Below are 24,586 nucleotides of genomic sequence, written 5' to 3'. Positions count from 1 at the left end.
TCCTAAACCTTCTTATCCTTTCAAATAGTGCCACTCTCTAGTGACTAAACATTCAAATATATGAGCCTATGGGGCCATTCTTATTCAAACCACCCCAGTAAATAAATGTGTGTGTGTGTGTGTGTGTGTGTGTGTGTGTGTGTGTGTGTGTGTGTGTGTGCTGGCACACGTGCCATAGTGAACCTGTGGAGATCAGAGAACAGTTCTTAGGAGATGGTTCTCTCTTGACTCCTTGTGAGAACCAGCTCAGATTGTTAGGCCTCTTTTGTTTGTTTTCTAATTTTTTTTTCCCCAGCAAGACAGGGTTTCTCTGTGTAGCCCTGGCTGTCCTGAATCTTGCTCTGTAGACCAGGCTGGCCTCGAACTCACAGAGATCCACCTGTCTCTGCCTCCCAAGTGCTGGGATTAAAGGCGTGCGCCACCACTGCGTGGCTTGTTTTCCGCTTCTGTTTTGGGTGGCTGTCTTACCATGTTGCTGGGCTGGCCTCAAGTTCCTGGCCGTAGCGAGCTTCCTGCCCCAGCCCCCCAGTAGCCGAAGCTGTAGATCTGCAGTTCACTCTAGATATTTTACAGTTCACTGATTTTTTTTTCATGTTTGTGTCTAACCTGCTATTAGCATTCAGTTCCTCATTCCAGCTTCTCATTTCCAGTTGCCAGAGCACTGATGAACTTCTTTTTTGTTTTAATTAGTTAAGCTGGGCTTGAAGGTGCACACCTTAATCCCAGTGTTTGGGAGGTAGAGATGGGTGAATTTCTGTGAGTTTCAGGCCGGCCTGGTCTACATAGCAAATTTCAGGCTGGCCAAAGCTAGCAACATAGTGAGATCCCATCTCAAACAAAACACACACACAATTAATCTGTTTTGTGTGTGAGTGCGGGTACATGTGGGTCACTGCAATGTGTGGAGGTCAGAGGAGAATTTCCGAAGTTGATTCTCATCTCCCATCTTGTTTTTGAGGAAGGGTCTTTTGTTTCTGCCACACTGAATACTCCAGGCTAGCTCAGCTTGTAAGCTTCCTGGAGCTGCCCTCTATCTGGACATAGGAATGCTGGGATTGGAGATGTACACTGCCACACCTGGCATTTTACATGCGTTCCAAGGACCAAACTCAGGTCATCGGGCTTTCGGGGCAAGCGTTCTTACCCACTGAGCCATCCTGCAGAGCTGAAATTTTTAATCTTGTCTTTTAGATCTTGAAATATAGTCATTTGGACATTTGTAGTTTGGTTTATATTTGTAAGTCTTGGCATTTGGGGGGTTGAGGAAGAAGAATCACAGTGTGAGGCCAGAGAGAGACAAAAACAAACAGAGACAGAGAGAGAAACCAAGAAAGCCACACAAACACACACACACACACGCACGCACGCACGCACGCACGCACGCACGCACGCACGCACGTGCACACACACGCACAGAGAGAGAGACAGAGAGACAGACACCACACACACACACACACACACACAGAGAGAGAGAGAGAGAGAGAGAGAGAGAGAGAGAGAGAGAGAGAGAGAGAGAGAGACAGGAGAGAACAAAATAAAACCAAGTTGTGGCCTTCATAACCGGGGTCCTGCCGATCTTTTAAGAAGATTGCCGTACTCGATCCTGAGTTCTCTGTTATGCTTCCCTTGCTGTCTTGGTCATTTTCCACCTCGAGCTAGAGAGCACATATAACAATTGTTCAAAATAATTTTCCCCCTGAACATCGTGGCTTCCTCCTGTAATTCCAGTATTTGGGAGACTGAGGCAGGAGGATCATCACAAGTGTGAAGCCAGCCTGGTATAGGACTCTGTCTGAAAAAAAAAAAAAAAGCCAGTGAAGTCAAAATAATAAGTGAGTAAAAGCAATTTTTGAAGTTTTTTAAGGCCTTAGGGAAAAGGACTTGTTTTGGAATATCATTTTAACTAGGCAAAGATGTGTTACATTTGCTTATGCTGTGGAATATTACTTTAACTATGTGAAGGTGTGTCACATTTATTTCTGCCGCCTTTGTTAATGATGTAAGGGTGTGTTACAGCTGTTTCTGCTCCATTTGTTTAACTATGTAAAGATGGGTGGCATTTGTTTCACCTTGCCTGCCTAAGGCACCTGATTGGTCTAATAAAAAGCTGAATGGCCAATAGCTAGGCAGGAGAGGGATAGGCGGGGCTGGCAGGCAGAGAGAATAAGTAGGAGGAGAAATCTAGGCTCGACAAAAGAGAAGGGAGAAGGAGTGAAGAGAAAGATGGAGAAAGAGAGGGACACACCTGGTGCCAGAAGCCAGAGCGGCCAGCCAGACATGAGAGGCCGTGGAAGTCAGAGATACAGTAGGAGAGAAAGGTAGAAAAGCCCCGAGGCAAAACGTAGATAAAGAGAAACAGATTACAATAAGAGCTAAGCTAAGGCTGAGCATTCAAAACTAATAATAAGTCTCTCTGTCATGACTTGAGAGCTGGTTGGTGGCCCAAAAGAAAGCCTGTTACAATTTAGTATAGAAACTAAATTCAGAAGTCATAAGTATAGTTTGCATTTCATGGATGAGCTCAAACATGGACCAAGGACTCAATTAGGAGGTCAGGGAGGTAAAGGAAAACCCAAGATGGAAATAAAAACACAGAGCAGAAAGGGCTTCCGGCGGGAGGCAGCCCACGGCAGGAGGCAGCCCACGGCAGGAGGCAGCCCACGGCAGGGCTGGCTGCTGCCGAGGGGCCCGAGAGCTGAGGCCTTGGCTCTGATGGGAACATGCCATTCCTTCCTCTCCATTCAACTTTGTTGATGGTGTGTTATTGTTAAGATTTTGTGCTTATGGGGCTGGAGAGATGGGTTAGTGGTCCAGAGCACTTGATGCTCTTGCGGAGAACCCAGAGGACCCGAGTTCTGCCCGCAGCACCCATGTCGGCTTCTCACGTCCACCTGTCATTCTAGCTTCAGGGGATCCAACACCCTCTTCTGGCCTCCACACAGAACACACACACATACACACACACACACGCACACGCACGCACACGCACACGTACACGCACAAAAAGAAATAAATAAATACATCTTTTAAAAAGTTGTACTTATACCTCATTCTGGCAGTCTAGTTTTGTTTATGCTTCTGGTTCCTTCCCATTCCAAGACGACCTGTGTGATGATGGGGTTCCCATGTATACTAACATTTAGGCTAAGGAACCACAGTGAGGCAGAGTCCAGGATGGACTGGTTGGGTCACAAGTAAAGTGAGTCAAGGGAATGTATGGGGTCAGAGGTCCCATGGAGTTATGGGAGGAGACCAAGGTCCACTCCCGTGGTCCTTAAATTCCTTGTGGTACCTGGGGGTTAAACAATAATCCTAGTGGTTCTGGGGAGGGTCTCTAGGTGTGAAGGGAGGGGCGATCCTTGGTGAACTATATAGGCTGTATTTCCTGGCACAGTAGCCACCGTGACGTAGGCCAGTCTCACCAACATTTTGGAGTTGAAGGACCTGCCCCTTGGACAGATGAGGAAGCTGAAGTGAATTGTCATAGGCTTGGGGATAAAGAAAAAAAAGATGAAGGGCTCATTGTTTGAATTTCTAAAAGGTCTTATAATAAAAAACCTGGAATCTGATATCGGGGTAAATGCTGAAAGATCAGAGAGACAAAGGAACAAGCCATTGCCACCTCTCACCTCTAGGACTCCTCAGCCTGAAAAAGCCTTTAGTTCCTGTCTCCTCACACCTTATATACCTTTCTCTGCCCAGCCATCACTTCCTTCTTAGTGCTGGGATTAAAGGCGTGTGTGCTTCCCAAGCGAAGGTATGAGATCTCAAGTACTGGGGTTAAAGATGTGTGCCACCACTGCCTGGCTCTGTTTCTCTCCTAGACTGAGTCAATCTCATGTAGTTCAGGGTGGCTTTGAACTCACAGAGATCCAGACAGATCTCTGCCTCTCAAGTGCTAGGAATAAAGGTGTGTGCCACCACTGCCTGGCCTCTATGTCTAATCTGGTGACTTGTTCTGTTCTCTGATCTTCAGGCAAATTTTATTAGGGTACACAATATATCACCACAGTTCATCAGTCCAAGTACTGGACCCTAGTGGCAGGATCCTGGGGTCACCCACCAAAGGTCAGCTTAGACAGTGGAGTTTCAGAATGGGTTACAGGGGCATGGCCTAGGCTAGGATCTGCCTGTTACAATGAGCCAGTGTGGCTGGGAGCTCCAGGGGATGATGGCAGCAGAATCATTTGAGAACTGAGAACGACCTTCTCTGTGGTACAGGGAATTCTAAATGCCCTCATACTTTGCAATCTATTGGGTGTGATGATGGGCCAATGAGTAGCTGGATTTGCGGGGGGGGGGGGGGGCAGTTCCGTGTATTTTCCTCACCTAACTTGGGGTTTGGTGCCAGCAGAGAGACCCTCAACCTGTCACGGTTTCCCAGTAAATGCCAGTCACATGAGCCCAGGAAGAGCTGGGGTAGGGCAGCCAGATCACCGATTCTGTGTCATGTCCCCTAGGGCCGTCCTCCAGCAGCAGGGCTCGCCGATGGATGCGGCCATCGCAGCCTTGATCTGTACCGGTGTCGTTAACCCACAGAGCATGGGCCTGGGTGGAGGGGTCATCTTCACCATCTACAATGCAACAACAGGTAGGCCCTCGTGTGACACCCCCTGGGGAGAGAGACTTGGCTTCAGTCGTGGGGCACCCAATCCCCGGGGCTGCCTTGCGTGCTTCTTCCTTGGTGTCCTCGGGACTCTTTGCCCTGCCTTTGCCTCTGTTGTGTGAAGCCCTGGTGGGAGACAGTGTTTTAAGGGTTAACACAGAGATGGAAACCAAGACCTAGAACAGGTTGGAGCCATCTCTCGCCCTGCCTCAACTCCAGGGAAGGTGGAAGTCATCAATGCTCGGGAGACAGTGCCAGCCAGCCATGTCCAAGGCCTTCTAGACCAGTGTAGAAAGGCCCAGCCACTGGGCACAGGTAAGGCCTTTGGAAGAGTTCTTTAGACAACCTAACCCACTCCACTGTGCATGGGCTTGTCCAGAGCAACCCCCCCAAAAGAGTCAATATGACTCATGAACAGGCCGTGACACTCTGACATTGGGGACGGCCTCTGAACATGGGGAGACTGGACTCCCTGGCCTCCTGGGATGGGTTAGAGGGTTTCTTTGGGGGTGAGACTCCGAGAAGGGGGGTGTTCCAAGGGGAAGACCAGTCTTGGGGAACTCAGTGGATATGGGTTGGTGGGACAGGGGTCCTGGGTCCATTTCATCGGAGGGCAGAATAGGCTCCAGGGTGTAGCCTAGGCCTGGTTCTGTCTATTGCAATGATCCAGTGCCTGGTGGTGGTGACCTCATGTGGATTTTATATGGAAGGCAGTAGAGAGCCACAGGAGGTCGATGCAGGGGACGCTATGGTCAGACATGGGCTCCAGAAGCTGGGAGAGCAAGTTGGGATGATAGGGTTGCACTGGGCTGAGGACGGGTGCCTATTATGCAGGGGCCCAGTGGATCGGGGTTCCAGGGGAGCTCCGTGGCTATGCCGAGGCCCACCGCCGACATGGCCGCCTGCCTTGGGCTCAACTTTTCCAGCCCACCATCACTCTGCTCCGGGAGGGTTTCCGTGTGCCCCGGGTCCTCAGCCAGTTCCTCAACCACAGCTTCCTGCGGCCCTCCTTGTACTCGTCAACCCTGAGGTGAGCACTATAGGGCAGCTCTCAATTCCACATCTTACCTAAGCTCAGCCACTGTTGAGCTGTGCCTCAGTCATTCCTCAGCTGGAGGGTTGACCCTAAGGGGCCAAAGCCCCTATAGCCAGGGTAGCCAACGCTTTTCTCTGGCCAGACCCTAACTTAGGCTACAGATGCCATATCCCTTCAGCTCTGGCTTCCTCCAGCTTCTCTTTGGGGTATTTGGATAACCCCTTCGGCTTGCTCTGCTAGCTCAGTGATAGGTAGGTGACAAGGTGACCCTGGGAAACACATCAGAAAAGTTCCAGAGCCAGGAGTGAGGGTGGAGGCACCAGCCCCACCTATTTCTAGAGAACCAGCTCCCCAGAGCTTCAGTGCTGGACCATGGCTGTTCCCCCAGAAGCATCCTGAAGATTTCCCTAGAGCCCAGAGGAATGTGAGTGTCCGCTGGGATCTGGCGTCAATCTGAGGTTGCCCCTCCTCCCCACAACCCCCACCCCAGACAGCTCTTCTTCAATGGGACAGAAACCTTGAGATCTCAGGACCCATTTCCGTGGCCTGCACTGGTCAACACCCTGGAGACTGTGGCCATGGAGGGTGCGGAGGCCTTATACACAGGGAGGCTGGGCCGCATGCTGGTGGAGGACATTGCCAAGGAAGGTCAGCTGTTCTGACACTCCAACACCCAGCCCAGCTAGAGAAGGAGCCACGTTCTGGGCATTGGAGGTTAAAGTCACCCCTTTCCCAGGCCCTTCAGAACTGCTGGGTGCTCCTGGGATTCGGGAGAGGCCAGGTGCCCATCTCGTCCAGCCTAGCCATGGCTGGCCTCGGGGGTCTCTGTGGCAGAGACCTCGAGTGGCAGAGCTTTTGCAAGTCTGCCTGTAAAGAGGCGATGGCAGGCCTGGATGGCTGAGTTGGCCACCTCTCTCTTCCTATTCCCCACTCCCCTTCCTCTGCCCCCTACCCGTCCACCCTATACCACTGCCCAGGCACTCGCCATCACCCCACGGGGACTACATCACTTGCAGGCAAGAGGGACTTTTTTGTGTGCCCTGAGCTGGGTAGCGACTCTTTCTTGCTCTTTGGCAATCCCCATCTGCACATGGAGCTCTCAACATCTCCCTCCAGGAAGCCAGCTGACAGTTCAGGACTTGGCGGCCTTCCAGCCTGAAGTGGTGGCTCCCCTGGAGATGCCCCTAGGAAACTACACCCTGTACTCACCACCACCACCTGCAGGGGGTGCTATTCTTAGCTTCATTCTCAACGTGCTGAAAGGTAAGACCTTCTCAGGCCTCTTCTCTCCCCTCCAGCTCTGCTCTGCAGGGAGCCTGAGCTCCCAGTTCATCCCTGACTTTGGGGAACACATTAGCTTTCTGTCACTATGTGGGAGCAGCTCCCACATTTTCCCCCCAGGGTACTCTTGAGGAAGGAGAAGTGAGAAATATTTAGATAGAAGGATAGAGGGGAGAGAAATAGATAGAAACACAGGACAGCTCAGGAGGGCCTGGATTTTTTTTTTTTTGTGTGTGTGTGTGTGGATTTTTCGAGACAGGGTTTCTCTGTGTGGTTTTGGTGCTTGCCCTGGAACTCACTCTGTAGACCAAGCTGACCTCAAACTCACAGAGATCTGCCTGCCTCTGCCTCCCGAGTGCTGATATTAAAGGTGTGCACCACCACTGCCGGGCGGGCCTGGATCCTTATCCACCGGCCCTTTCTGGCTCTTCTGAAGGGCTATTTATAGGAATGCCAAGGGGTGGAGCAAAGACACCCCCCCCCCCCCCCCCCCCCCCCCCACCCCCCCCCGCACAGTCAAGTGCAGACCCTTCCAATCACCTAGAAACCTTGCACATGGTCAAGCAATCCTCTAATGCAGCCCTGCCGGGTAAAGCAAGCTCAGATCTCACTAGGAAACCTTTGTGGGCCTCCACATCACTATAACATGATGGTGGACACAGGTACTCATCAAGAAAAGGTTAGTGCTGGGAGTTTAGCTCAATGGTAGACTACTTAGCAAGCGTGACTCCTTTCATATCAGCCCTCTTGTGAGAACTACCAAAGAGTCACATGAGAACCACCTCCCACCAGCAAACTCCCTGTGACCTAAAGACCTATTCGGTCTTACCTCTTAAAGGTTCAGCCACCTCCCAATGGGGACACTATGGGGATTAAAACTCCAATCCCAGTGGGCCCTCAGGGACACCCAAGACATATTCCCATCATAGCATATGGCCATTGTCTTTTTGGACATAAATAGGTTAACAGATGCATGATGTCCAAGGACTGTGGACAGTGGTCAAGATGGCATGTTTTAGAGTTGAGCTCTGTCTCAGGAACTGGCTTATGTTGTGCTGAAGGAAATGGCATCCGTTTTGTTAGTGCATGACCCAGTTTCAGGGCACAGGAGCAGAAGGTTCTGTGGGTAGCGAGCTGCATGTCAGGTGTGTAGACTTAAGGCTGACGCACGGTGCTGGGACTCACAGCCTGCAGGGACTTCCCAAGGCCTCACTAGAAGCTAGAAGTCACAGCAGGTTGTACTCAGAGCTCATTCCCTCTGGAGTCTCCTGGGGAGAATCTACAGGCTTCCCTTGCCTTTGGCTACATCGGTCTAGGCTCTGCCCGTATCAGTTCAGACAGGTACAAAGTCTTACACATACTACATGCTTCCCTAAGGCTACACTTGTGATAAAGTTTAATTCTAAATTAGGGACAGTAGGACACAGCCTTTTCATCTACAGGAAGCACTCTGTGGCTTCTCTTCAGTATATGCAAATCACCAGCATCACCGCCATTGGTTAGCTTTCCGTTACTATAGCAAATACCCTGGGGATTGAAAACCCACTCATAAAGAGAAAGAGTTTGTTTTGTCTCACAGTTTTGTAACGTCTGTCTGTGCTTGGCTGGCTCCATTGCCTTTGGGTGGAGGTGAGGCAGTACATCATGGCAGGGAAGTGTGGTAGAGCAAGAACCTCATCTCAAGGCTGCTGGGAAATAAAGAAAGGGAAGGAGAGGAGACAAGCCCCATCTGAGCACATGACCTACCCATCCTACCGGGCCCCAGCTTTTAAAGTTTTCACCACTTCCCAGCAGTGTCAAGCTCAGAACCAAGCCTACAAGTGTGCATTGGGGCCATTGTTCAGGAACCTACGTGCCACCTTGATGCAAGGACTTCAATAGGGTGACAGTCGGTCATAGAGACAGTTAATAAGGCTTGAGATTTCAGTGGTGGAGTTTATGTCTAACACGTGCAAGGGGGGGGACCTGTCTCAGTGCTGGGGGGGTATTAATAAGTGATTAAGGAGCAGGCAGCATATACAGTATGGATACATTGGACAATGGGATGATTCACAGCCTTGGTGTGATGGATGGAGCAAGAGGGCACAAGATTTAGTCATGCTACTCAGAATGACACTTAACATTTATGAATTGTTTATTCTGGAACTTTCCGTCTGATGTTTTTAAACTATGACTAACAGCAGGTAACTGAAATTGTGGAAAAAGTCAGACCACAGACAAGAGGGGACATTTCTTCTCTGTGTGTCTGACTTACAAAGATGCACGTGGTCCAGCGTGGTGGTGCACGCCTTTAATCCGGGTACTTGGGAGGCAGAGGTAGTCAGAACTCTGAGTTTGGATCTCTGAATTTGAGGCTAGCCTGGTCAACAGGGAGAGTTTCAGGACACCCAGAGCTACACAGAGAAACCCTGTCTCGGGAAAATGTATATGTGTGTATCACACACTTGATCATCACGTTTAGGGCTAGCCTACATAATCTACACAATCCAGGGTAAATTCCTTCTCTCAATTCCTTAACGTACTTTGCCATATAATGTAACATTAATTGTTGTGCTATATAAATCAATATTCATGGATTATGGGGATAAAGAAATGAGTAAATCTTTTGGGGGGGCCAACATTCACCCCACTACACAAAGTAATACCCCTGACCCTACTGTCTCCCTAGGGTTCAATCTCTCTGCAGAGATGGTGGCCCGGCCTGAAGGGAAAGTGAACATGTACCATCACCTTGTAGAGACACTCAAGTTCGCAGTAGGGCAGAGGTGGCGGCTATGGGACCCTCGCAGTCACCCAGGGACACAGGTAAGGCTCCCTGGGACTGATGATGTCCTCTCTCACCTCTTCCCTAGAATACAGCATGGAGGGAGCGGCAGGTCTGGCATGGGGAAGGCGGAGGAATTTCTTTGTATTTCTAGGCAGGGATATCCTGGCAGTGGTCCCGAGGGCTGGAAGGGACTCCCGGGTGGTAGCTATAGTGGGTGGGATCTGGGCTTAGCATGGGCTCAAGGAAGGCCCTTCTACAACAGACTGGAGAAAGGGTCTCCCTGAGGGGATTGAGCTCATCCTCCACTCTGCTCTGAGGACCTCCCCACCCCACCACGACCTGACTCCTCACTAACTTTCTATCTGACTGCTCACCCCAGAACACCTCCCAGGACCTTCTCGGGGAGGCTCTAGCCCAGCACATCCGCCAGCAGATCGATGGCCGTGGCGACCACCAGCTCAACCACTACAACCTGTCCGGGGTCAGGGGCAACAGGATGGGCACCTCTCATGTGTCCGTGTTGGGAGAGGACGGCAGTGCTGTGGCAGCAACCAGCACCATCAACACACCGTGTGTGGGACCTGGGCAGGGGCAGCAGGGGGCGGGTGCGGACAGGGCTCAGGGCCAGATGGGTAGGCCCCTCCCCTTGGCTCCTGACACCAAAGTCTCCTTTACCCCAGTTTGGTTCTACACTTTCTGACCTTCCCTTGTTTGCCCCTAAGCAGGCAACATCTTCCTTTCTCTTTTCTCTCTGTCAAAAAGGATGATCTGGCACCAGGGACATCCCTTGCCGAGAAAAGCTATTGCTAGGTAGCCCTGCGCCAGGTCCTGCCTGGGATGAGCTTTACTTTGGTCCTGATGCAGAGCCAAAGGGGATCTTTCGGGCCTGTGGGTGGCGCTGGGCTCTGGTGTGCTGGAAGGCAATACGGTAAAGGATCCCGAGAGACTGCAGCCCTTGGAGTTGGGAGCCAAGGCCCCAAGTTCAGACTCCACCTTACCTATCTGCAGCTTTGGAGCGATGGTGTACTCACCTCGGACCGGCATCCTCCTTAACAACGAGCTACTGGACTTGTGCTGGAGACATGTAGAAGGTTCCACGGTCACTCCTCCACCCGGTGAGAGCAAGGCCTCCTCCTGCCCAGCACCCCTTGAAGAGAGAAAGGAGGGTGGGTGGGCAGCTAGCCCCTGGGTGAGTCACCCCCATCACTGAGCACTGTTTGCTTGGCAATGCATGAAGGAGGGAGGGGCGGGTGGTACTCCTCGAGGGTGTGGGTGATGCTTGTTGGTCCCAGTTCCAGGTGAGCGCCCACCATCTTGCATGGTCCCCTCCATCCTGGTCAACAAGGCCCAGGGATCCAAGCTGGTGATTGGTGGGGCTGGCGGGGAACTCATCATCTCTGCTGTGGTCCAGGTGAGTCTGAGGGTTCCTGGCTAGAGTGCTTCCTCTCTGGCAAACTCCCTGGGGTGGGGATGGGAGTGTTGTGGTGGGATGGCCAGTGCCTCCTCCTTCCCTGTATCCTTTTATTTCTTCCAGACCATCATGAATAAGCTGTGGCTTGGCTTTGACCTGACAGAAGCCATTGCAGCCCCCATCCTACATGTCAATAGCCAGGGCCACGTGGAGTATGAACCCAAGTTCAACCAGGTGAGGCTGAGGTCCCACCTGCCTCCTGAAGCCCATGTTGCTCAATGTCCCCTGTAAAAAATTCAGTAACTTCCTGTGCCAGGGAGGTACACTTCACCTTCAGGGACCAGGAGGAGTTGAGAAGCTCAATGGGAAAGACAATAGGTTTGTCCCATGGCATCCAGGGCAGAGAGCAGGCTGTTGCCTGAGCTTCTCCTGGGCTGAGGACTTCAAAATCTTGCCAGGCACTGGTGGTGCATGCCTTTAATCCCACCACTTGGGAGGCAGAGGCAGGTGGATCTGAGTTCGAGGCCAGCCTGGTCTACAGAGCGAGTTCCAGGACAGCCAGAGCTATAGAGTGAAACTGTCTTGAAAAACCAAAGGGGAAAAAAAATCTTGCTCTGTGTACACCATTTCCAGGAAGCTAGCTTTCCTGGCTGTGGCCAGTTAGACGCTGCTTCCTGGCGATTTGTTCCCTCGTATAGTTTGGAACTCACATTTGAGAGTTTACTCATGAAAGAGCTTGCTTTTCCTGTGGGATTTTCTTCTGGAGCATTGGAGGTCATGCTGTTGTTGCTTCCAAACATGTGTCTCCCACTAAAGCCCCGGAGCAGGACCAGGGACTGAAGTCTCTTTCCTGGCTACCACCTTCCTCCCCAGAAACTTCTCTTTCTGGGAGTTTTCTGAAGCTAACTGGATGCACTGTGCTGGGGCCCATGTAAAGATTGGCAGCTTTGGGGCTGGAGAGGTGGCTCAGTGGTTCTTCACACCCACGTGGCAGCTCACAACCACTCTGTAAACACTATAAGAGGTCCAACATCCTCTTGTGACCTCCACAGGCTCCTGCATGTGGTGTCCACACACACACACACACACACACACACACACACACACACACACACACACACACAGCAGATTAATGTTTTATAAATAAATAAATCTTTAAAACGACCATTAGCTTTTCAAGGCCACAAGCTTTGTGCTCAGGACCATTTCAACTACCTGTGGTTCAAGGTTCTCAAAGTTCTGTTTTGGTTCCCAAGGCCATCTTCCAGGGCCGCTTAGAATTCTAAAAACCCTCAGACTAAGAGGCCTTCAGTAAAAAAGGGGCATTAACAGATGGTCCTTGACTCATAATAGTTTGACTCCTGGATTTTTCAACTTCCTAATGGTATGAAGTCCATATATGCTGGGCTAGGAATGTAGCCCAGGGATAAGGTATGCACAAGCTCCCAGCACTACAAAAGACAAAAGAGAGAAAAGAAAAAAGGTTACATGCATTCAGTGGAAACCATTTGATGTCTATTACGCATCGATGGTGATTACGCATATAACCATTCTATGTTATAACATAGAATGACATTGACAATACTCAATACATTGCATGTGAGATGTTCAACACTTTACAATGAAATCATCTTTGTCTCAGGTGGACACTGTGGGCTAACCTAAGTGTTCTGCACATTTAAGGCAGGCTATGACGTTTGATAGTTTAGACGTACTTAATTTTTTAAAAAAGATTTATTTTATGTGCATGAGTGTTTTGCCTGTATGTCTGTATGTGCACCACACCCATGACTGGTGTTCATGGATGTCTGGAAGGGCACTGGAGTCCCTGGAACTGGAATTGTGGTTATGAGCCACCAAGCAGGTGCTAAGAACTGAACCTGGGTCCTCTGTAAAAGCAACAAGTGAGTGCTGAGTCATCTCTTCAGGTTAGATATATTCAATATATGAATTCATTTTGAAATATTTTCAGATTATGATGGATTTATTGGGCCATCGTCACCCCATCCTTTTTTCTTTAATTAATTTATTTTTATTTAATGTGCACTGGTGTTTTTTCCATGGGCATCAGGTCCCCAGATACTGGAATTACAGACAGTTGTAAGCTGCCATGTGGGTGCTGGGAATTGAACCCAGATCCTCTGGAAGAGCTGTCAGTGCTCTTAACCACTGAGCCATCTCTCCAGCCCCTCGTCACCCCATCATAAGTTGAACAATATCTGTAGTATTGAGAACTTGCTCAGATCGTGAGGTTCAGGGCTTAGCCACTGGGACTCAGATTCTTGGCATTCTAACATCTTCACAGGGTTCTTCCAGGGACCTGAGAGGCTCTCTCAGAGAGTACCAGGTCCAAGGAACTAATGTCAAGAGAATGCAAGATCCAAGACATGTTCTTTTAAGCCCTTGCTCCTTAAGCTTTGGCCCTTGACTTAACTGCAGATCTGTCCTCAGCGAACATCAGTTCTCAAGACTTGGCACTCTGAGACTCTTTGGCTCTGAGAATTCAGAAGATGACACAAGGTCTGGGAACTGAGATTAATGAATTAAGTGCCCTGTCAAGCCAAGATTGTCAGTTCCCTTGGGGTGTTAAAATGTCAGTTATGCAGATCCAGGACTTTCCATGGAGAACCTCATAAGCCCTGGCTTAGAGATCTCAAGTCTCCAAGGACTCTCGTAAGCAAAAGCCACCACCAAGGCAAGGAAGGGCTTGGAGTTTGGCCACTAAATTCTGAGAAATGGAGGCCTCTGAGGATTGAAAGTCTAACTTTGGTTTCAGCACTGAGATCTTCAGCCTTTCATGTCAAGGCCGTTGGGCAATTCATATAGTAAACGCAGGAAAACTCACGAGCCCTCAGGGTGTGGCTCCAAGTCTCACCTTGCCACTGGCTCAAGTCACATAATGTCTATCACTTGATGGAGTCAGAAAGGAGACAACTGATTATAAGGCTTGCAGAGTCACCACACCTGGACATCTGTGGAATATCGGGTCACAGTGGACAAAATCCTTGACCCATTCATCTGAAATGGCATATGGAAGTTGGGGCTGAAGAAATGCAATTCTTGGGATTTTTGCTGTCTTGTAACATGATAAACAGCAGTAGTGGGGGGTTCATACCCCAAGGACATAAAGTTCTTAGCATCTTAGAAGTCAGAACTTCAGGGCTAGGGCCTACTTAAGTTTCTACCTCCAAGTTCACAGATTTAATGTCTTACACCTGAGCAATTAGGGCCCCATGTCCTGAGCGTCTCCCAACACTTCCTTCAGGGTTCCAGTTTTCTTGGTTACATACAAGTTTGTTTGTGTTTGAGACAGAATTTGGCTCAGGCTAGCCTCAGAATTGCCATGTAGCCTAGACTGATTTCAGTTTACAACCCGCCCTGTCTCTACCCCTTAAGTGCTGGATTGTAGGTAAGTACCACCATACCTGAAGGACCAAAGCACCCCCATTTCCTATATCCATACAAACACACACACACACACACACACACACACACACACACACACACACACACACACACACACGGAATGCTTCATGAATTTACAAGTCATCCTTGAGCAAGGCCCATGTTAATCTTTCTGGATTGTTCCAATTTTAGTGTGTGTGCTGCTGAATCGAGCACAGGACAGCACATGGATATCCTGGACAAATGGGATCAGCAGCTTTGAGTCCTTCTAGACACCCCCTTATCACCCCAAAGTTAGAGCCCCCCAGGAGTTTGACTGCTGCATATCTGGATGTCTCAGGTCTTGAGTTCTTATGTGATTGTTGCTGATGTCCTTTATGGTTTGGCAGCACTCAAGCTGGTGGGTCTGGGTACCTAGTATCCAGTACTTTGCTCTCCTCAATGTCCCCGGGCATCTGTGAACTCCAAAAGGTGTTGCTTTGAAGAGATTCAAACTCGTGGCCCCTGAGCTCAAGTCTTCTAACGCTACCTTCTCCACGGAAGCCCCTAGATCACCTCAGACTTGTCCTCTGGGTCCATAGTGAACTGGACTCAAGAACAGAATGAACTCGCTTCTTTTTTGAGGAGGGTTTCGACACAGGGTTTCTCTGTGTAGTTTCTCTGTGGTGCCTGTCCTGGATCTCACTCCGTAGTCCAGGCTGGCCTCGAACTCACAGAGATCCGCCTGGCTCTGCCTCCCGAGTGCTGGGATTAAAGGCGTGCGCCACCGCCGTCTGGCTGATCTTGGTTCTTGAGGGGTTGTTGCTCTGAGTTGCACCGTCCTTGCATAATCCCTGTACTCTTACGTCCCTCTGATGTTTACAAGCCATGAACTCCATGCTCCAGAACCAGTTCCTGACAGTCTTTCCCTAGCCAGCGTCCTCAGGCCCCCATGCCCCAGTCCCATCCTTTTAGGTCTGTTTTCCTATTTTTTTTTGTCCGGCCACTCCCTTGTGTACTGGGGGACTTGAGCTGCCCTCTCCGTGAATGCCCCTTCTCTCTTCTTCAGGACGTGCAGAAGGGGCTTCAGGACCGGGGCCAGAGCGAGAGCCCACGGCTGTTTTTCCTGAATGTGGTCCAGGCTGTGTCCCAGGAAGGGCCCTGTGTCTATGCGGCATCTGACCCGAGGAAGGCTGGAGAGGCTTCGGGATACTAAGACGGCTTTGCCCCGAGCTAGGATCTGACCCACTATGAGTTCGGTGCCTCAGACAGAGGAGGCTGGAGGTCTAAGCGCTCCAGAACCTGGATCCTTTGCCGCGAGATCAACCTGGGACTGAAAAGGACAGGGACAGCTCGGCAGATGAATGACGGAAGAGGGAAGGATTGACTTGTTTGTGGTCCCTTCCTGACACCTCCTGTGGCCCTGCTCTGCCTCTTCTAGCCTCATGCCCATCCTCTAAATGGTCTACCTACCAGTCCAGGATTAAAGAGGAGCCACACTGTGGACTGATTTAGTGGTTCTAAGCAGGTAAAGGGACACTCAGCGCCCTGTGACGTGCAATACACCTCAGACTCTTATGGCCCTTCATGACTCACCATCAAGGCTCAGAGATGGGCCAGGTTTCATAAGGCTCAGAGAACAGAGGCCACTCACCTCTACTCTGTTCAAGCTACAGTGTGTTTGGGGGCTTTGCAGTGTGTCTGGCCCCCATCTTGCCTGCCAGTGAGAAGGCAGGAGTGTGGCTTGTAGTACTCGCCCTCAACTCTTGTGAGGCCCTTCTCCACTCCAGGAAAAGGTTGGATGAAGCATACTATGTTCTTGAGAGTAGGGCTCATTCTTGGTAGCACTGACATGTAGGATGAAATAATCCTCTGTTGTGTGGAGCTGTCCCCACGTTGCACACCCTTGACACAATAGCATCCCCTCGCATACCCCCCCCCCCCCCCGGATGCAACAACACAAACTGTCTCTGGACAGGGCTGCAGCATCCCTGGCTGAGACCTGCTGCTCCGGATGGGTGGGAAACTGCCAGAGATGGCTTTGCAGGCTGTCCAGTACGGTGCCCATCATAGGGGTCTCCCTAGAGGGACCTAAGCATCTTGCATCACACTGACTCCTGGGAGCATCAGGTACTTCTGTATCACCCCAAGGGTCGGCAGGAGTTGCTTTAGTAAGTACAGAATGCGACAACAACCTGCATGGCTTATGTATCTTAAAGAAATCCATCGCTCTGGTTCAACAGTTTAAGAGCTCTTTTTTCTAGGACCTAGTTTGGATTCCCAACACCCACATGGTGGTTCATCACCATCTATAACTCCAGTTCCAGGGGATCTGATGGCTGTTTCTGACCTCCACAGGCACCAAGGATACATACAGGCAAAACACTCACACATAAAATTAAGTGAATAAGCAGGTGATGGTGGCGCACGCCTTTAATCCCAACATTCGGGAGGCAGAGGCAGGTGGATCTCTGTGAGTTCCAGGCCAGCTTGGTCTACAGAGTGAGTTCCAGGACAGGCTCCAAAGCTACACAGAGAAATTCTGTCTCAAAAAACAAAAAAATTAAGTGAATAAATATAATTTTTAAAATAAAAAAAAGAAATGGATGACTCATAACTCTGAAACCCAGGCAGTCTGAGATAGGGTGCCAGCAGATTTGGTGTTTGGTGAAGGGTCATTTCCTCACAGACAGTCTGTCATATGGCAGAAGGAGTTAGGTAACTTTCTAGGGTTTCTTAAAAGACGTTAGAGTCACCCCTCACTATCTGTAGGAGATTGGTTCCGGGACCTCCATCAAGAAGACTGAAGTCGCCGGGCGGTGGTGGCGCACGCCTTTAATCCCAGCACTCGGGAGGCAGAGCCAGGCGGATCTCTGTGAGTTCGAGGCCAGCCTGGGCTACCAAGTGAGTTCCAGGAAAGGCGCAAAGCTACACAGAGAAACCCTGTCTCGAAAAACCAAAAAAAAAAAAAGACTGAAGTCTGTGAATGCTCATATCCTTTATATAAAATGGAGTAGCGTGGGTTGGGCGGTGGTGGCGCACGCCTTTAATCCCAGCACTCGGGAGGCAGAGCCAGGCGGATCTCTGTGAGTTCGAGGCCAGCCTGGGCTACCAAGTGAGTTCCAGGAAAAGGCGCAAAGCTACACAGAGAAACCCTGTCCTGAAAAAAAAAATTAGTGTTTGCATCAGCTGCTTGTGAAATCAAGAGCTGGAAGCTAATGGACGGTTAAGTGAGGTCCGGTGATATCATTTGGTGTTCCTGATTACAATCAGATTTTCTTCGTCATCCTTGCGGCATTGTGGTAAGGTGTGGACTCCCTCCCTTGAGTCAAGACCATAAACATTCTCTGCTCCCTTCTGACCACAGCTTCTCTCTGTGCATGCACTTCTGTGCCTAGCTACAGGATCTTCCTAATTTTATGACTGCATGCTTCAAGCCACTTAATCTTGCTCCTCCACACACATGTCTGTCTCCTGCTCCATCTCTGCTAACCTGACTCAGGTGCTATTGATCAAAGAGGGGTGGCTATATTTTCTGGTATCTCTGTTGCCATGTGATAATGTCAGTGTGTTTTCTATATCAGACTAAAGAGGTAACATCAGACCTCCATGATGGGTTCTGTTCTTGAGAGATTATTTTACCTCGTATATGAATCGAGTTCAAAGGGGAACTTAGGGATTTCCCTGTGACCATGCACCTCTGACACGTTGTGACCAGAAACAAAATGGCAATTTGTGTTTCCTCCTTGATCCTTATAGAAAAGAAATTGATGCCATGTCTGAGAGAGGAAATCATACCTTGTTCCTACTCATAATTCATCTCTTGACGTATAGTGGAATAAATTTAATCCCCCAGCTTTAGAAAGAAAGAGGTTGACTTGGTCATGCACAATGTCACTAGGAAGCTTACATTAAATGTTAAAGAGAACAACCAATGATAAGCAATCTAACCTTTAATATCAACTAAATCAAAAAGTAATGAGATGTTTCTATACCCAAGCTTTCCTTCAAGACTGGTGTAACTTACTGTCTGGGTGTTCAACAACCAAACATGGAGACCAACGCTAATAAATATGTAGAGGCTAAGAGGACAGCCAATATTTTTGCCCTTGCCCCAAGGTCAGGGGCATGACAGGATATGTCTCAACATGCTCTGCAGCTCCGGTAAGTCACCTGCCCTATCCTCTTGATGAGAGAGGCCATGGCAGGCCAGTGGCACAACACATAACATGTCTGACTACAGATCAGAAGACAGAGAGGCCACGAAGATACAGAGATTGCTGTCAACTAGTGAACGCTTGGCAAGAGGAGGGTTGATAAGGAAGGAAATGTCCACCGGGCTTCCAAGGGAAGCCACGTGGTCAGCAAGACCCTGTTATCTTGTCTTGGAATTCCCTCCACCACGCTCCGCTACTTTGAATTCCGTCTCACTCCGATTTTTAGGCTAGAGGCAGAAGTTGGTCAGAGTCTTGGCTGTAGAAGGCCCACTAGTCTGATTCTCCTCAGAGTCTCCGTTCTCCTCCACCCTCATGAGCACAAACTCTACAACTGGCATTTCTGTGGACATTCTGATCTGCAGAGCTCCCACCAGAATGGCCCATTAAGTTCTGCTTACAGAACTCTAGGGTTCTTTCTTGCCCATAGTTCCAAACCCTTTCACATTCCTCCTGTAAACCATTTCCAAAGACCTAGAAAAACACGTGGTCACGTTTGTCACAGCCATGACCTCGCTTCTGGTTCTAATATTAGTCACATTTCTACTTAACCGAACACCTGATAAGGGAGGAAGGGTTCATCTTGGCCTGTGTCGTAATTCCATACAGTTTCCCAGGAAACCACAAATAGATGAAAAACATTAGGACCACATTTGGGGCTTTATGATAGGACCCTGGCTCCCGAGATGCATTGGACTCTTTGATATTCTTGAGGTAAAGCAGGTCTGATCTAGTCAGGAGGGAGTCATTTTTGTCCTCTCCTGCTGCCCAGGACCACACTTCTGTCAATAAATCCTCCCAATAGGTGGCTTTGTGGGAGATGCTTTAACTGGCCATCAGTGCCTAGCTGGCTGTAGATGAATTCAACTTGTCTCTCTTCTTTCTTCTTGGGCTGTGACCTGGAGAGTTAGAGCTGGAAAGTAGAAAATGGAGGTGCTAAGTTAAAACCCTTAGCTTATCACTTTCTATCACTGGATAAAGACAGGAAGGATGAGGTGTGAGCTGTAAGCTCATGACCAGAGTGGTACAGAATAGGCTGAGGGAGTGAGAGGGAGCCTGAGACTGGAATGCTAGAGGATGACCGTGACCTGCATGCTGTGAGCGTTGCCTGTTCCCTCCATGCTTATTACGGTGCAAAGTAAAGACACAGGATACTCAGGGAACTGTGTAAGACTACAGTGGTGTGGAATTGAATTTGGAAAAACCTTCAAACTGCTTCCCTATGAGCACCAGACTGCCTGGATAAGTAGACCATGGGGCAGAGAAAGAGGGGACATTTCTGTGGTGGGAAATGATTGCTGATAACACGAATATCAGTGCCATTCACTGGGCCCTTAAGCCGTTCATTTATCTGTGCAATGCCTGCCGGACCCAGGGAAGTCATCCTTTTATGGATTGGTCCATCTTGGGAATAGGAGAGGCATGTCAACGGAAGAGTATCATGTGATTAGTGTGCAGATCTAGCTGCCTGGTGGGCATACTGAGTTTGGAGGAAATGAATTTTAAAAAGGTGGTTTTACAACCTGCTCATGGAAACTTCTATGTCTCTATTTGGTCAATGGAAGTCAAATGGAACTTGGAAAATGAACCTAAGTTACAGGAGTCAAATAAGGTGATGCTTCTTATCTGCAGCACGGTGCCCAACAGTACCTACTTCCGGGGGGCTGGATGGGAGAGCAGGTGTCATGCCCACTCAGCTCCACAAGGGCTGTCCTATACTAATGTTGGTTCGGCATTTGTTTGAAACTGGACCCACAAGACCAGTTCACGCTCACTTGGGAAGGAAACCAGTAGACATTCCCCGCTGCTAGTGTTTGGTCCCATTGTATCCACGACAGCATGCCAGCTGGTACAGGTTGTCCTCTCTTACAGGACACTAGAGGATGGTTGCATGCCTCTACACAAGGGATGGGTAGAAAGCACTGTACCGCCTGCCCAGTCCCCAGGTATATTCCAGTCAGTGAAACCTGTTCAAACGCAGACGTGCTATGAGGCAAAGCATGAATCTTCCCTATGGGGAAGGGCGATCAGGCTTTTGCAGGACTCATGGACAGTTGTGGCTTTCATTCTTCATCTAGCCTGATGCCTATGCCCACTGTGTCCACTCATTAGGAAGGGAGGAAGGAAGTCATACGGATTTGGGGCTGTGGCTCAGTGGTAGAGTGTTCACCTGACATGTCTGAGGCCTTGTGTTCCCTAGAACCACAATAAACAAACACTTAGAAATGGAAGGGGGTCGCATGCACCTCGGCTCCTCCAACTGCAAGCCTCTGCAATGGCCGAGACTTAGCAGCCCATCTCAGACCGTGGGCACCTGTTCCCGTTTCAGTTGCGGGACAAATGGCATGAGCTGGGCTTTCTGGTAAGAACCAATACAAAAGGCAGCTCTGGGCTTTTGCTCCTAGCTCTGAAAGAGCTAACCTAGGCTTTCTCCTTAGAACAGCAGTTTTGAGCAGTGTATTATGCCTTGGAAGAGGTGGAGCCACTGGCTGGGACTACCAATGACAGCATGAAGTAGCCTCTCTATAATGGTGTAGGTGGGTGGCTTGGAGTGTAGACTCTGCTCTAAGTAAGTGGTATGTGTAAAGGAGATCGTTTTCTCAAGAGCTTCCTGACTCCTGAGCCACAGTGTTAGACCTGCTACCTCTAAAACAGCCTCCACCAAGGTGGCATATATACACATAAACAAAATAAAAATAATAAAAATAAACATCAACCCCTAGGGCTTTGGGAAAGGTGAGCATACATAATATAGAATATAATCTAATATTTATATGTAATAGATAAAGTAGCTACTGAATAAATTGAAGGAAGTGTAATTGCATAAAATAATATGTTAGAATGGAGAACTAACTACAAATATAGATATAGAAGATGTTAAAATATAATAAAATATTATTCATTCTTATAAAAAAGGCAAAAACTTTGACAAAAATACTTTCTAGGACAATATAAATAAAGTTTCAATATTTGGGACATATTTAACCTAAATGCCATTTATCTGAAATTTAGGCTTATTTGGCATCTTATATTTTTATTTGCTGCTATGTCAAATATGAGTAACTAATGAACGTGACATTAAGGGCAAAGATCTAAACACATTGGCGATTGTTCTGGCTAGTTTTATGTCAACTTAACACAAGCTAGAGTTATCTGAAAGGAGGGAACCTCAACTGAGAAAATGCCTCCATAAGATCCAGCTGTAAGGCATTTATTTAATTAGTGATTCATGGGGAGGGCCCAATCCATTGTGGGTGGTGTTATCCCTGGGCTAGTGGTCCTGGGTTCTATAAGAAGGCAGGCTGAGCAAGCCACATAAAGCAAGCCAGTAAACAGCACTCCTCCATGACCTCTGCACCAGCTCCTGCCTCCAGGTTCCTATCCTGCTTGTGTTCCTGTCTTGGCTTCCTTCAGTGATGAACAGTAGTAATATGGAAGTGTAAGCCAAAAACACCCTTTCCTCCCCAAGTTGCTTTGGTCATGGTGTTTCATCACAGCAATAGTAACCCTAACTAAGACAATTTGGGACCGCGATAGTGGGGTATTGCTGTGACAGACCTGACCATGTTGTTTTGGGAGGATTGTTGAAGGACTTTAGAACTTTGGGGTAAAAGAGCCATTGAGTGTTGAGAGCTCAGTGAGCTGTTCTGAGGGAGCTTGGAAGATAAGAATGTTAGAGCAGTGCCGGATGATGGAGGCCTGGCTTGTGAAGTTCCAGAGGGAAGCAAAGACTCTCCTGGGGCCATTTGAGCTAAGAACCTGTGGTGTCTCGTCAGCTGGAACCGAAGAATCAGCTGTGATTAACAAGAGACCAGAACCACTAAAGCGAAATCCTTGCTTTGCTGGGACAATGGATGCTGATCAGCTGGGGCTGAGGAATCAGCTGTGATTAACAAGAGACCAGCATCACTGAGGTGAAATCTTCTGGGAAGTGTTCCTGAGAGTCAGCACAGAGAAGCTGTGTTCTAGAGGCGGCCAAGGTTGTACCTTCTGCTGGCCGCTGAACCTGGTAGTGTCAGAATCACCCAGGTGGTGCTGGTTTTGAAGGCATGAATGGACTATGGGAAGCAGCTGTGTGGCAGGGCTGGCGTGCCTGAAGAGAGCCTATTGGTGAAAGTGCAGCCCAGTTGCACCAAGGGACCCTGGCGTTTTGGAGATATGAGTACCATGGGATGACCACGAAGAACAGCAGCCGGTGTGGAGCCAACCAGAGCCTAGAAGACAGGCTGTGTGTGCTGCAGAGGGCAGATCCAGGTAAGTGGAGATGCTCTTTGAAGGAGCCAGAAAATCGTGAGTGAATCCCAGATAATTGGATGTTGAGTTATTTACACTTTTGTAGTTTGGTTTGTTATGTTCAGGTTGTGACTATGTCCTGGTTCTCCCTTCTGGAAGTGAGAAGGTATTTAACTTATTTTTGATTTTCCAGAGGTCCACAGTTGAAATACTGAATTTTAAAAGAGATTTTAGATTTTTAAAAGATATTTGGATTTTTAAAGAGACGGACTTTTAAAGGGTTTGAATTTGTAAAGACTGGGACATTAAGTTTGTAAATGTTTTATATTGTGATGTTGATGTTAATTGGTGACCTTGGGGATGACCAAGGAAAGGTTATGGTGTGATAGTGATATGTTTGTGTGTCAAGTTGGCAAGGCTAGTTTTTTCTTGTTTTTGTTTTTGTTTTTTAGTTTAGGGTTTTGTTTGTTTGTTTTGAGACAGGGTTTCTCTGTGTAGTCCTGGCTGTCCTGGAACTCACTTTGTAAACCAGGCTGGCCTCGAACTCAGAGACTTACCCACTTCTACCTCCCAAGTGCTGGGATTAGAGCTGTGTGTCACAACATCCAACACATCGTGGCTAGTTTTATGTCAATTTGACACAAGCTTGAGTCATCTGAAAGGAGGGAGCCTCATCGAAGCAATAGAAACGCTAGGACAGTGTCCATTCAAGAAATCGAGACCCTTGCCTGAACCGAGCAAGCCTATCCTAGATCCCCCTTCGCAAAGTGCTATGGATAAAGCATGTCCTGCCATTAGGACTAGAGAATTATTCTGTGCGTCGGACAGTGTAAAGCAAGGAGAAAAATGTCCATACTTAACTTCATGAAGCCAGTGTCCATCCCATACCTGGCAAAGACATGCACAGGCCAAATGTGCCTCTTGTACAATGCAAACTCCTACATAAAACATTGGCAAAAGAACAGTATGTCCCACCTGTTTGGGTAGAGCTGGCTCTAATACTTCCAGAAAGCTTTCTTGGTATTTGTGCAAACACGTCTCTTATCTCTGATCTTTCCCTAGAGAAGAGAAGCTGGGCTGGAGAGATGGCTCAGAGGTTAAGAGCACTAACTGCTCTTCCAAAGGTAGAGTTCAATTCCCAGCAACCACATGGTGGCTCATAACCATCTGTAATGTGATCTGGTGCCCTCTTCTGGCCTGCAGTCATACATGCTGTATACATAATAAATAAATAAATAAATAAATAAATAAATAAATAAATAAATAAATTTTAAAAAAAAGAAAGAAAAGAAAAGCCACAGGGTAGCTCCACAAAGGATGAAGAAGCATTTGACACTTGACAGCATTTGGCTTCCATTCTTTTGTGTGTGGGGAAGTGGGGCACGTGCCACTGTACTCAAGTAGAGGTCAGAGGACAGCTCTTGGGAGTCAGGTCTCTTGCTACCTTGTGGCGCAAGTGCCTGTACCGATACAGCCATCTCACCAGCTACACAGCCTTTTTTAAAAAAGATTTAAAAAAAAATTAAGGGGCTGGAGAGATGGCTCAGCAGTTAAGAGCACTGACTGCTCTTCCAGAGGTCCTGAGTTCAATTCCCAGCAACCACATGGTGGCTCCAACCACCTGTAATGAGATCTGGTGCCCTCTTCTGGCCTG

At 48.7% G+C, this 24,586-nt stretch overlaps 1 protein-coding gene and 1 non-coding gene across 5 annotated transcripts in view; one reads left to right on the top strand and one right to left on the bottom strand.

The window, feature by feature from the left end:
* Ggt5 (gamma-glutamyltransferase 5) overlaps positions 1 to 24,586 on the top strand; it is a 35,690-nt gene extending 11,104 nt beyond the window's left edge. For 2 of the 4 annotated variants that reach the window (XM_052744678.1, XM_052744679.1), the window contains exons 3-13: positions 4,461 to 4,591; positions 4,826 to 4,921; positions 5,441 to 5,636; positions 6,133 to 6,290; positions 6,759 to 6,905; positions 9,592 to 9,728; positions 10,070 to 10,260; positions 10,699 to 10,805; positions 10,983 to 11,101; positions 11,225 to 11,335; positions 15,555 to 24,585. In XM_052744678.1, the coding sequence (XP_052600638.1) occupies positions 4,489 to 4,591; positions 4,826 to 4,921; positions 5,441 to 5,636; positions 6,133 to 6,290; positions 6,759 to 6,905; positions 9,592 to 9,728; positions 10,070 to 10,260; positions 10,699 to 10,805; positions 10,983 to 11,101; positions 11,225 to 11,335; positions 15,555 to 15,701 (1,512 nt within the window). In that variant the 5' untranslated portion in view covers positions 4,461 to 4,488 and the 3' untranslated portion in view covers positions 15,702 to 24,585. Of the gene's footprint in view, positions 1 to 4,460; positions 4,592 to 4,825; positions 4,922 to 5,440; positions 5,637 to 6,132; positions 6,291 to 6,758; positions 6,906 to 9,591; positions 9,729 to 10,069; positions 10,261 to 10,698; positions 10,806 to 10,982; positions 11,102 to 11,224; positions 11,336 to 15,554 lie in introns of those variants that run through there. The other 2 variants (XM_052744677.1, XM_052744680.1) reach the window with 2 other exon arrangements.
* LOC128115086 (U6 spliceosomal RNA) lies at positions 14,617 to 14,722 on the bottom strand. Its single transcript, XR_008219984.1, has one exon. It is a non-coding gene; the product is annotated as a U6 spliceosomal RNA (small nuclear RNA).

Source organism: Peromyscus californicus, unplaced genomic scaffold (genome assembly GCF_007827085.1).
Source record: "Peromyscus californicus insignis strain IS unplaced genomic scaffold, ASM782708v3 Scaffold_19__1_contigs__length_69161282, whole genome shotgun sequence".
NCBI classification, from domain to species: domain Eukaryota; kingdom Metazoa; phylum Chordata; class Mammalia; order Rodentia; family Cricetidae; genus Peromyscus; species Peromyscus californicus.
This window is presented reverse-complemented; position numbering and strand designations above follow the sequence as displayed.